Source organism: Athene noctua, chromosome 6 (genome assembly GCF_965140245.1).
Source record: "Athene noctua chromosome 6, bAthNoc1.hap1.1, whole genome shotgun sequence".
In the NCBI taxonomy this organism is placed as follows: domain Eukaryota; kingdom Metazoa; phylum Chordata; class Aves; order Strigiformes; family Strigidae; genus Athene; species Athene noctua.
The window spans coordinates 10,758,308-10,771,901 of NC_134042.1; the positions used below are offsets into that span (position 1 = coordinate 10,758,308).

General features: G+C 43.6%; 1 protein-coding gene across 1 annotated transcript; it reads left to right on the top strand.

The window, feature by feature from the left end:
- Positions 1 to 498: 498 nt before the first annotated feature.
- Positions 499 to 11,971, top strand: VPS18 (VPS18 core subunit of CORVET and HOPS complexes). The gene is made up of 5 exons (XM_074909536.1): positions 499 to 603; positions 5,629 to 5,770; positions 5,953 to 6,044; positions 6,744 to 8,614; positions 9,356 to 11,971. The coding sequence occupies exons 1-5, from the start codon at positions 513 to 515 to the stop codon at positions 10,082 to 10,084; spliced, it is 2,925 nt and encodes a 974-aa protein (XP_074765637.1). The 5' UTR covers positions 499 to 512; the 3' UTR covers positions 10,085 to 11,971.
- The last annotated feature ends 1,623 nt before the right edge of the window (positions 11,972 to 13,594 follow it).

Consider the following 13,594-nt stretch of genomic DNA (forward strand, 5'->3'; position numbering starts at 1 on the left):
CCATTCTAGGAGTTACCCAAGCGTCCACTGAAGGCCTTGAGTCTGCTCTCAGTGATTTACGCAGGGAGCCTAATGAGCATTTCTATCCTACCTAAACGGACAAAGAGACCTAAAGAAATAGTTGAGGAGTCAGGAGCCCTTGAGAAACAAGTGAAGCAAAGCACAAGCAAAACTTTAAAACAAATGAAGCAAAGATTTCATACATTACAGTTTAGTCTTAATAATTATCAAATTCATTTGTTTGAGCATTTGTTTCATTCCCTTTCAAATATCCGGGCTGTGACTACGAGCGGGACGTGCAGCCGCGGAGCCGAAGCGACAGGCGCTCCCGCCGCCATTTTGAGGAGACAGAGGCACCCCGCGCGCGGGGGGGGTCGGTGCGCGGGGCCGAGGCGCAGGCGCAGTGCGCCGCCCGGGGGGCACGTGACGCGGGTCAGCTGAGCGCTGGCGGAAGCGGCCGGCGCGGGCCCGGGGTGTCGGTGCCCGCTGGCGGTCGGTGCCCGCTGGCGGCCATGGCCTCTATCCTGGACGAGTACGAGGATTCCCTGTACCGCTCCGCCTCCGTGCAGCAGAGCCGCGCCAGCGTGGGCATCCCGCACTCCGGTAGGCCCCCCGTGGGTGGCGCGGCGCTGTGGTTAGAGCCGGGCCCTGGGTACGTCGTGTCCCCCCTGCAGCGGAGGACTAGGCCCGGTGTCTGGCCGGCTGGAGGCCTGCTTCCACCCTTAGCCCCTCGGCGGGGCTGCCGGTGTGCGCGGGGGAGTCCCGTCTGCGGGTTTTCCTGCTGGGAAGGGGGAGGCAAGGTGGCAGCTCATTAGTTAGGGGTGGGAGGGGGGAGTAGGGCATGCCAGGCTGCGTGGAATGCTTTCAGGAAAAGGTGTGTCGCAGTGTATGTGGCGTAACATTCAGCTGCAATTCATTTTGTCATCATTTGCTGTGTGAAATGTTTTGACGCAGGGGACGCTCGATTCCTGATGAAGCTTAGGGGTGGTGCAGGTCATCTTAGCAAAACTGGGGTGCTGGTTGTCTGCAGGAGGGCTTCATAAGGTCATAGCCCCTGTGCTGTGGTGTAAGCACGTGTACGTGAAGTGGCATGCCTTCACAGTCACCAATTATAACCACACCTCAGCACTGTTCAGTTCAGAGCTGTAGTAGTTGTCTGAGATCACCTTATCAGCTTGCTTTTTTTTTTTTTTTTTTTACCTCTTTCTGAGAAACCCAACTGTTAAAGAGTATTTTGGCTGTGTGCACACCTGTACCTGCGTAGGCTTAAGTTTCCTAACCCAGGGGTAGCTTGCCAACGACTTAATTGGTTCCTTAGGCAGACTGCTGAAGAAGGTTACCAAGAAAGCAATCTGTATCACTATTGAACTTTTCTGTTAAGGTTTGTGAAGCTTTGGTATACTGTACTATTCAGGGAGGTGTACAATCAGAGTACAGTAACAGTGTGATGACTGGTCAGTTGCTTCTTTCATGTGAGAGAAAGCGAACAAATGGCAGGTATATTCCATGATAAATTCAAGGTTCATTAGGTTCTATAGCTGTTCCCTATTAGATGCCACCTCCCAACATTTACTGAGTGTGGCAGGGAAATGTAGGTTGTGAGAGGATTCTGTTACCTGGTATTGTCATGGTAGTACTAGGTTTTCTGCAGAGCTGGCATTTTTGAGTTACAAGTTTAGAAATGCATGGACACGTTCTTTCAATTTTTTTCCTCATATAGTGTTGCCCACTGTTAACTTTCGGGGAAACCAGATTGTGAGGTTTCTATATCTGTTTAGAATTGATGAATTCTGACATACTGTGTATATTATTGAGTATAAGGCAGAATTACTCAAGAGTTACTCTCATTACTTAGAGTTACTCAGCCTGGATACTGAAATAGATATGTTCCCTGTGTTTGTTTTAACATGCATAGTTATTTTGTTGTGTAATGTTACATATAGAATAAGTGTCCTGAATGGGTTTATGCAAAACAGTGTTGGGACAAGTTATGTTACTGAAAATAAGTTATCAAGGACTAAGCTTCTCTTGACTGCTGCAACACTGTCTTCAGTCATGGCTGTCTTAGTGTTGAGAAATCTGCACGTTTGCTGGCAATTGATGTTGGCAAAGGAAGTTTGGGAAACTTCTCAACTGCAAAGGCACAGTCTAATCAGGATTTTAATTATTCTTTAAGGAGACTACACTAGTAATTTTGAAAAAGACTTGGGCTGGTAGAAGTTGTGGACAATCAGAATTTTAAACAAATTGATTTTGGAAAAAGATGCAAGTAAACAGTTAACTTCCTGAAAGCAGTCCTTAAGGTTAGGTTGGAAATTTTGGAAGGTGTTAAAACTTATTCCTCTTTTTCAATTAGTTGTTCACTGTGCTTGTTAAACTGCAGGTACAAAGCTGTAAATAACCAAGCAGTGACTCTGTTGCTAACCTAAAGTGTGGGAAAGAAGCAACCGATTTCATTAACCACACTGAAGTACTGCTGCATTGTAAACTTCAAGTACTGCAGTTTCAGCATGAAGAGACCTACTTTCACCCACTAGACTTGACTGATGCTGGCAGGAGGACGACATTGGGGTCTGGATGAAGGAGGGCACTGTTTGAAAGGAATGCACGTTATAAAATAGGCATCTTGGTTTTATAGAGAACTGTAAATTGAAATTCATCCTTCTTCTGTTACGGATGCTGATTAAAATCCTCATGTCAGTGATGATGATCCTACAGTGTTTATAATTGTAATGGGTACAGTCCTAATGAGTTCAGAATGCTGCAATCCAATCCATTGGTTTGCATTATGACTGAATTAAAAAAACCACAACACACACACACACCCCCCAGCTCTAATCCTCTGATTGTTTATAGGTGCTAGTTCTCTTTCCTTTTTGTATTTGGGTTTCCTTGCTGTCTCAGTCAGCCTTGTTTTGCCTGGTGGCAATCTGAGAAAAGTTCAAGATTACCCGAATGAATGTGTTTTAGTAATCTGTTGGTATGTGGGTTTTTCCCATCGGAGTAATCCTTTTTTGATGTATATAAATATTTACTTACATTTATTGGTTCGCTGTGACATCTTGTGAATCTGCAGCTTGTGAGCTTTGTCTGAATGTTTTGAACCACAGTTCACGCCAGCAAATTTAAACTGTGGCATTGCAGCTCCTTAATCTGGAATGAAGGACATCTGTTTTGCTTAACTGGAAATAAAGGAATGCACATTTGCATAAGTGGGTAATGTTTAAGATGTGGATCAATGTGTAAAAATAAAAAAAACATATGCGCTGAGCAAAAGGCTGCCTACTCAGATTGTGGTTGCTTTGTCTGTTTCTGCATGTGCATCTTTCCTTTAAAACAAGAATCGTTTAAAGATCCTGCAGCTGGTGTAGTGGTGAGGCAGAAGCAAGGAGAAAGCATTGGTGGAACAGGCAATTAAAGGATTCGTAGTGTTAGCAGGCTGCTTTCCTCTACCCCACTGACTTTTTCAACAGCAACAGGGCTGAAATTAAGAGTTCTTCAGGATAATTTGGGGGACGTTATAGGTATTGAGTGTCCTTCAAAGTGCTGCTGTTAGTCCCAGTCTAGAAAGTCGAAACACTCTTTCCTCTGAGATACAATCCCAGGTTTCTTTTTTTCTTTAAGGTTACATCTTCCTAGCTGGCTACTTTGGCTGTGAATGGCCTTAACTTGCTATAGTTCTTCTCATTTTTGATCATTTTGGTTTTCCTGTCCAGGCTAACTGCTGCAAGGATCTGCTTGCTTTAGAAGTCCTTCACTCACACATGGAGCAAAGCAGATGGCTTCACCTAGCAATGTATCAATCTGTCTTGCTTTCTGGCTTGAGCTGGTGTGGTCAGAGATCCTCTGCTGTTTTCTTTGTCAGAGGGTTATGTAAGACTTTGTGCGTATGGGAAATTCAGTCACTGGGAAAGCTTGTCCCGTGGGACAGATATGGATGAAACTTTGTGATAAGATCTGTTTGTGGACGCACATATGTTCCAGGATTTTGCTAATGAGTATCATCACTTGGTTTTGATTTTGTATGAATGCCTTCTTATTTTGCAGTTCACTGGCATATCTGAGCTCTTCTGTAGTGTTTTGCTTCCTCACAGGAAACCATAAAAAGTGCTGTCCTCATTTAGGAATGGAATGGTATGATCTCTGCAAGTACCACGTTTTTGGGTGTAGAGGTCTGCCCATCTTCAGTGAAGACTAAATCTGTCGTGCTGCTTTTCTGTGCTGCCACGTGGTGTTTACAGGTTCACCTGTTTGTTGACTGTTTGCCTATGACTGGGTTTTTGCCTTTGTCGTAGCCAAGGAAATGGGTTTGAACTGCATCTTGTGCTTTGCCCATCTGCACTGAAGATCATAAGAGGTTTTTAAAGCAACAGATTTCAAAATTTTATTTATTTATTAACATATTTCTCCAGAAGTATGTCGCTTCGTTCAAGTCAGACCTTACCTCTGTTCTCTGCCTTTCCTGCCTAGATCTCCTTCATAAGTAATTCCTCAACATGCCTTCCTGTGGATGCCACATTTCCCACGCTGGTTGGGACTAAACTGACCAGCTGAATACTTAAATAGTCACACAAGCTAACTTGATTTGGTTGTAGAAACTCCCATTTTCATTCATTTGTCAGGTTTGCTTGGTTGAGCTCAAAATGCAGCATGTGTCCCATTAGGTGGCTGTGTCCTGTCAAACTTCAACCCTTAACTCTAATGTTAACTTAATTGGGCATTTCTTAGAGTTCAGGCATGGTTTTTGAAGGGATCTGAGGATTAGGTTAATCTGGTTCCATTTTTGGATTTGCCCTGAAACAGTAAACCAGTCTGAATGGGTTTTGGCTCAGGAAGCAGTTTATGCCAAGACTGGAGCACTGATTCAGCAATCACCAGGTCTTGGTTATTGTTTTGTCTCTAATGAGTAGTTTTTGTGCCTTCTAGCAGCAACTGGGAAGATGCAATTAGGATAGTGTTACGGTTGTTAAAACGGGGTTATGGTAGAAGCATCATTGTGACCTCCAGCTGTGTTCCCCGCAGCAAATAATCCAACAGACTTCTTTCTATGATGAAGTCTGCTATGTGGATACAAAAAAACCCACCATGGCTTTAAAATTAACTTTATCTTGTGAATGATGGATGTCAAGTATGATAGCTCGTTCAGTTCCAACATGGAACAAGAGAGAAATATGTTTCGATTAACGCCACAGTAGTCTCTTGGGTATCTTGTTATGGGAGTGTCAAACCAGAGCCCTCTTTGTGTCTTATGTAATACCAGCCATACCTTCCTGTCTCTAACAAATAAACTGTCGACTAAGGAAAACAAATTACTTTGTGATTCTCCTCACCTTTTCAGCTTTTTATGCAGTTTATGTGACAGTTTTGTCACTGGAATTCTGTGTGCTCTCAAATTAATGCTTTGTGACCAGTTTGCAGTTCTGTGACAAGACAAATGTTCTACTACTTTTCTGTCCTGTTATACATATCTATGTGAGTGCTACTCTCTGTGTTCATGCTCCATGGAGCACGCTACTTTTCCAGAGCAGGTGATGATCCTTCTAGTCTTTCAGGTTAGATTTTGAAGTAGTGTGGGGTGGTTGTTGTGGGTTTTTCTCTTGTTTTTAAGTGTTCATGTTCTTTCTCCAGGATATGTGAATGCACGACTGGAGAAGGAAACACCAATATTTAACAAGCAAAGGATTGATTTTGCTCCTCCAGAGAAAATTAACAGCTTAGTGGTCTCCTCTAACCAGCTCTGTATGAGCCTTGGCAAAGACACCCTTCTCAGGTAATGTTGTCAGAGACCTGAAGTTATTGTTCATTTTCCTCTGCCTCTTTTTGTCCTGAGGTATTAGGGAATTTACAGTTCGAAACTGGGTAAGAAGCCATGAACCCAATATGGAAAGCAGTAAGCAATAACGCCTCCACAAACTTTTGCTGGAAACATGCTTTCATGGTTTCTCTTTGCAGGATTGATCTTGGGAAGCCAGATGAACCTAATCAGGTAGAGCTGGGACGCAAAGATGAAGCCAAAGTCTACAAGATGTTTTTGGACCACACAGGTGAGGGAACGGACTATGTGTATTTACAGACAGTGGTTGGCAGCAGATGCAATTGAATGTGCGTAACAAGTACTGGTGAAGGAGTTCTTTTTCTGTTCCATAAATGTGGTTCTTCTGTGGGCAGGGTTCCATTGCCCCGGGGCCTTGCCTACTGATTTGCCTCCGTGCTATTAGAAAAACACTGGCTTGTTGCGTTTGTGTTGTTGCTTTTGAACTCTCTGAAATGTACACACGCAATTAGGCTGTTCTGAGCAAGGCTGCTAAAATCAATAAGGAAAGGAAATCTTTTGCAGTCACCCTGTGCTGTATGTGTTTATGTAAGAATTTTTAAAAAGTACCATAAAACATCTGCAGCTCACTGTAGCTTTGACTGATTTTAAAAAACAAAACAAAAGTTTGGAAAGAGATGCTCATATCTGTCACCAACTGCCAAGGATAGGAGAGAACTCTGGGAACTGTTTATCCTTAGAATACTTATCTGGGACTAGTAATTTAAGTTTGCAACATATGGACCACTATTCTGATCCAGCATGGAAAGCCCCCACATTCCTATGAATGTCTGGGAGAGTCTTAGATTAAGTATGTTGGTATCGGAGCTTATCAAATGCGAGGATTAGAAGCCTCAAGAATTTGGCTTGCTTAGGCACAGTCTTAATTTGTTCTCTCCTTGTCTTTCCCATACCCCTCTCCTGTTGGCAGGCTCTCATCTCCTGATTGCTCTGAACACCAGTGAATGCCTTTACCTGAACAGAAGTGTTCAGAAGGTGCGAGCACTCTCCCGCTGGAAAGGCCACTTGATTGAGAGTGTGGGCTGGAACAAATTTCTTGGTTCAGAGACCAACACTGGGCCTATCCTGGTGGGGACAGCCCAGGGACAGATCTATGAGGCCGAAATCTCTGTCAGCGAGGGAAGCCTCTTCAGCACTAATCCCGACCAGTACTTCCGACAGGTCTACACTCTGGAGGAGGAATCAGGACCTGCCCCTGTCTGCTGCTTGGAGATTGAACGAGGGATAGAAGGGAAATTTTTTATTATAGCCACCACTCGAAAGAGACTCTTCCAGTTTGTGGGCAAAGTGCCTGAAGGGACGGAGCAGCAAGGCTTCAGCTCTATATTTGCTATGCATGCTGACCATTTGCCCAGCTTCCGGGAGTTTCCGGCCAACCTTGGTTTCAGTGAGATAGCCTTTTACACCCCAAAATTGCGCTCCAACCCACGCTCCTTTGCCTGGATGATGGGAAACGGTGTTTTATATGGTACATTGGATTATAGCCGTCCTGATTCAATTCTGAGTGATGAACGGGTCTGGGTTTATCCTTCTGATATTGACATAACTGTGAACAAGCCAATATCCATTGTACTTACCCAGTTCCACTTCCTGTTGCTGCTGCCTGACCGGGTGAAGGCTGTATGCACGCTGAATGGGCAGGTTGTTTTTCAAGATCTGTTCTTGGAGAAGTTTGGCTTACTGACACGTATGATCAAAGATCCCACAGTCCAGCAGATATGGATCCACACTGAGAAAGTAGTGTTCCGCTACCACGTCCAACGGGAATCTAGAGATGTGTGGAAGATGTATATGAATATGAACAAATTTGATTTAGCCAAAGAGTACTGTAAGGACCGTCCAGAGTGCCTGGATATTGTGCTGGCAAAAGAAGCAGAGCACTGCTTCCAAAACAAGAGGTATTTAGACAGTGCCAAATGCTATGCGCTGACCCAGAACTACTTTGAGGAAATTGCCCTTAAGTTCATTGAAGCCAAGCAAGAAGAGGCCCTGATGGAGTTTCTGATTAAGAAGCTAAGTAACCTAAAGCCTTCTGAGAAGACACAGACCACTCTGCTGACCACATGGTTAACAGAGCTGTACCTGAACTGGCTAGGTATATTGGAAGGAGATCCCTCACAGCGAAATCTCTATTTGGATACACGGGAGAAGTTTCGCACTTTCCTAAGCAGTCCTAAAATCAAGGACTGTCTGTTTAATAACCGGGCATCCATTTACGAGCTGTTGGCAAGCCATGGGGACACGGAGCACATGGTCTACTTTGCGGTCATCATGCAGGACTATGAGCGTGTAGTAGCTCACCACTGCCAGCATGATGAGTACGATGAAGCTCTAAATGTGCTGTCCAGGCACAGAGACGAGAAGCTGTTCTACAAGTTCTCTCCAGTCCTCATCCAGCATATTCCCAAGAAGGTAGTTGATGCTTGGATTTCTATGGGCTCTAGACTGGATGCCAGGAACCTCATTCCAGCCCTTGTTAACTATAGTCAGAGTGCCAGCACCCAGCAGATCAATGAAGCCATTAGATATATGGAGTTCTGTGTCTATCAGTTGGAGGAAACCCAGCAAGCCATTCACAACTACCTGTTGTCTCTTTATGCTTTGTGTCGGCCAGACTCGCTGCTGTCGTACCTGGAGCAAGCAGGAACCAACCCAAACAGGATCCACTATGACCTGAAGTATGCGTTGCGCCTGTGCGCAGAGCATGGGCACCACCACGCCTGTGTCCATATCTACAAAGTGATGGAATTGTATGAGGAGGCTGTGGATCTCGCTTTACAGGTGTGTGTGTGTGTCTGTGCATGCGTGCTGTTGTATACAGGAATGTAGCTTGTTCAATTTATCTTGAACAACCGAGTACTGAGAGGAACTGGACAGACTCATCGGTATAGGAGCTGTGCAGCTAAATCTAGGAAGAAAGACCTGTCTCTGTTAACATACTTCTATGCTTTCAGAATTGTTTTAATTAGACAACTGACTGTGACAAGCCATAATTGCGGGTAGGGGTGTGGAAAGCACAAGGGGGAGTATTGTCTGTCTTGAGCTCAGTCTCTAACATAAAATACCTTTAACATATCTGCATTTATGCAAGACTTGTATAGCTATTGTTCAGTAGTCTAATTACTTCCTATTTCTAGCTGTGATAATTATCACAGAAGAATGCCTTTGTCAGCTTAGTCTGACCTTCAGAGAGATGTTGGATTTTTTTTCTCTTGGCATTGCTATGTCTTTGTTGAAATGCGTGGCCAGTGAAGATACTGTAACATGGATTTGCCCTTACTCTAGTGCTGGGCTTTGTTCTCTCCTGGGTAGCAAGCAAATCTTCGGGGAGGGATACTGGTGGAGAGGAGAGGTGTTTGACTTGTAAACAAGGAGCAGGCCAGTAGTGCAGCCCTAGGCAGTGAGATAGCAATGGAAGTTTTCTATGAATGCCTCCTGTAATGGACAGCAGGCTTTGAAGTTGAGTGGTGGATAAACAAAGAGGGAAGCTTAACTCGGTTTCCTTGTCTGTCTGACTTCTAGGTGGATGTTGATCTTGCCAAGTCATGTGCAGATCTCCCTGAAGATGATGAGGAACTCCGGAAGAAACTCTGGTTGAAGATTGCTCGCCACGTTGTTCAGGAAGAGAAGGATGTCAAGAAGGCAATGGCCTGCCTCTCCAGCTGTGCCCTGCTGAAGATTGAAGACGTCCTGCCATTCTTTCCAGACTTTGTCACTATTGACCATTTCAAGGAGGCAATCTGTAACTCCCTGGAGGACTACAATAAGCACATTGAGGAGCTGAAAAGGGAGATGGAGGAAGCCACACAGAGTGCCAAGAGAATCAGAGAGGACATCCAGGAAATGCGAAATAAGTATGGCTCTGTGGAGCCTCAGGAAAAATGTGCTGCTTGTGACTTTCCACTTTTAAACCGCCCTTTTTACCTTTTCCTGTGTGGTCACATGTTTCACTATGACTGTCTCCTCCAGGCAGTTTTCTCAAACCTTCCTGCCTATAAGCAGGCAAAACTTGAAGACCTTCAGAAGAAGCTGGCAGCTACCACTCAGCCTTCCAAAAGCCACCATCGTCCCAAGGACACAGATACCATTAGCTTGGGGAAGGGGCAGCAGAGCCGGGAACAGATCAAAGCTGACATTGATGATATTGTGGCAGCCGAATGTGTGTACTGTGGCGAGCTGATGATCCGGTCCATTGACAAGCCTTTTATCGATCCCCAAAAATATGAAGAGGAGATGCAAAGCTGGCTGTAGTTTTTCAAATTGGCAACTGTCAATGCACAGGCGTGGTTTTCTTCACAACTTGTGAAGCTTCTGTGGTGGGAATATAACCTCGTGAAGCAGGAACGTGGTGGTTTCTGTGGAACTCTTAAGGAAAGAGGAGTGGGGTCTTGTTATCAGGATCACAGGGAACTAGTCCTGAAAAATGGGGAGATACAGCTATGGATTTCTAAAAACTTGAACAATAGAGCTAACCTACTGGAATATATTTAGCAGATGTTTGCTGCTGCAGTTCTTCTGAGCTTCTCAGTGTGAAGCTAATGGAGTGCCTTGTTGTCCAGAAGAAATTGGGAACGGCCTATGATTTGTCTTCCCTGGTGTGTGGTATTTGTTTCAGTGAAGACAAGCTTAAAGGGGAAGCTAGTGAAGAACACTAAGCAGTGTAGTCTTCATCACTTTCAAAGTGTAGAATTGCCTTTGTTTCCTTTTTGCTGAAAATCGATAACCACATACATGGAAAGAACATGAAAGGACAAATGCTCTTGCATATATATTTTGTAAACGTCATACTACACAAATACATGTTTCTACACAGTGTAAAATAAGATGTGTATAATTCTCAAGCAGGAGTGTCTCATAATACACTTAAGTCATTTGCCTGCAATTCAAGGTGTATAATTCTTTCCCACAAGCTTTATGGACAAGCCTGTACATTTGAATTTTCTGTAGGTACTGTTTCTGACAATACTTCCTAGCCTGTTCACCCCTTTCTCCCGCTCTCCATCCTGTTTCTACTATGACTGTCTTTGCAGAGTGGGGCTTGGTTTTGTCTTTACCCGAGACCAGAATTGATACGCGCAGTAGTAAGGTTTCAACTGATGCACTCTGCAAAGCAGGAACACGAGCCTCTGTGTATTGTCCTGCTGTGGTCCTTGACAAGCTGCACTTGAGCACTAGACTAGTGATCTAGTCATATATTCCCTCAGCAGTAGACTACAGAAAAGTTCTGTTGGTCTGAAATTTGCTTTGCTGTTTGAAGCCAGTACCTTGTGACCAGACAGTCTTTTGCCTTCCTGACAGTATTTGCTACTTTCTGGAGATGGCTGCAGGTCAGTGCTTCTGTCCATTGCACTGACTTGAAAACTCTTCCCAGAAGGTGGTGATCACTACATTGTGGGTGAGGGAATAACAAATTTTCTTTAGCGATTTAGCAAGGGTTCCTTGGATTATTTTTGAAGAAACGAAAATTTTTGTGAAGTTCTGCTGGTTGGGGATGAAGTGCAAAGGTAGTAATTGGCAGAAGAATGGAATGATGTAAATGAAAAATGATGGTTCTTGTAGTTAAAGCAATAGAAACTACTGTCTTCTGAAAATCCTATTTGGTTCTTTCACATGAATGTATGTGCTTGTCTTGAGTTCCTCTCTAAATCTGCTAGTCACTTAGCCTGTTCGTAGGGTTGTAGAAATGGGCCTTCACGTTAGTGAAAGGAAATATAAATTGGTTTCCTCAAGCAGCTGACCTAAGCACTCCAGAAGAACACCCATGCTTTTGCTGGGAGCTTCAGCCTGGAATTCATTAATTTTATCTGTATAAAATTACATGAGTAACAAAAAACAGAGCTGAGCGTAGGAATACCTGAGGTTTTGAAATTCTCTTTTCATTGTTAGAGCCATGGGATAGGCAGTCTCATTGCCACCTCATAGTGTTTGTTGCTAGCTTATCAGAAACCACTGTTTCCATTAAGAACCAGTGGTTCTTACCAGAAACCAGTGGTTCCATTAAGTAGTGCTTCAGAAACCCCACATGCTGTAGTTTTCTTTGGCTTTGAATAGCCTTTTGCTTTGAATAAGTCGATGGGTCTGCCAGAAGAATTTGTGATGAAAACTAAATGTGATGTCTAAGTTCATCATTAAACCTGTTACAACTGACCACTCCTGAATCATCATCTTTTCATGTAAAGAATGCAATATTTAAGGTTGTATGTGTCATTATAAAGCAGCAGTAGCCCCCCCCCACCCCCCCCCAAGTTTCTAGTCAAAGGCAACTGGCTGGTTTTCTGCCCTTTAGCAGAAACTTAAGTAACATCTCCTTGTGATGCAGGGAGTCATTTCAAGTTATGTATTTTCTTTGAGACGTTCTTAATAGCTATTCGATCTCTTTACTTTTGCATTTTTACAGGATGCTTTCCTAGTATATTAGAATTATTATAGTCCTCCATTCTTTTCCTGTTAGTGCTACAGAACAGTCACATCACTAGATGTTTCTGTTGTGCTCTGAAGATTAGCAATATTATTCACTTACAGACCATTCTAGGGAGATCTGCTCAACTGTAATATTGGAAGAAGCATGTCTCTGTGGGAACTGAAGCACAACAAGTAACTAAAACCCCTCAAGTCTTTGCTTGAGATGGGGTGGTAGGGGAAGGCACCTCAAGAACCTACTGATTCCAGTCTTGGGTATTAATATGTCTCAGTTAACAAAACTAGAACTAGATTGTTGTGGGTTTTTTTCAGTGGTGAGTATGCAATGTTCTCTGAGGGCTGTAGGCTTGTACACCAGATATATATACCACAAATTTCATGCTTTCTCACCATTGTTAACTGAAAAATCTTTTAGGTCATTCGCTGTCAAGGCTATGGAGAGTGTTAATGTCTGCAAAGACTCCAGCAGTGATTAAATGACTAGTGCCAGTAGTACAGGAAGCTACATAAATATATCTTAGCTTTCCTTACACCGTCACATGCTTCAAAAGTGTCAGTAACCACTCACCTGTGCTTCTCAGCAATTTTGCAATATCACTTGGTGAAAAAGGTAAGAGGGTTTTTTGGTGAGTTGGAGAAAAGTGAACAGCTTGCTGTTCTCCAAAAAGTCTAATCTGCAAAATCTCTTCCTCTTTGCTTTCAGAATAGCATTTTTATCTTTTCTCCTTGTAATTTCAGCACAGTTACATTTTAGAAATCACAGTCCTTTGTATTTTTTTTAGCTGTGAATGAGCTGTGTACCAGCTGTTACAAATGATGTGGCCTTGGACCTTGTCCTTGTCTGTGTGACTAACCCCTACCATTTAGTTTAATGCAGCTAAAAGCAGTGTAACCAAAAGGGTAGGTGGGAGCCTCAGCCCTGTGTAACCAGAACAAATATCTGTAGCTAGATCTACGCTGAAGAAATTTAGTTCCGCACCCAAGGCCTAAAGCAAACTTGTGCCTGCTACTTCTCCTAGGCTTCAAGCAAGGGATTGGGGAAATGCTGTGAGTTGCGGGAAACAACGGTGTGTGTTAGAGAAAACTGTAGAGAATTTTGGATGTGCTCTTGTTGTTGGTCTGTGTAGTTGGAAGCAGCTAACTGAAATGCTGGGAGCCGTGTGTTTTATCTTCTTCCTAAAAATAAAATGACTGGGCTAGAAATTTAGGAAGGCAAATTCTTAACAATCCACTAGGTGTCATTGCTGTCCATTTAAATACCGAGATTTGCTGCAGAGAAGCTAAAGGTGTTCTGTAGCAGAAGAAAGATGGGTAACAGTGAGAGACTGAAGCAGGTCCCCA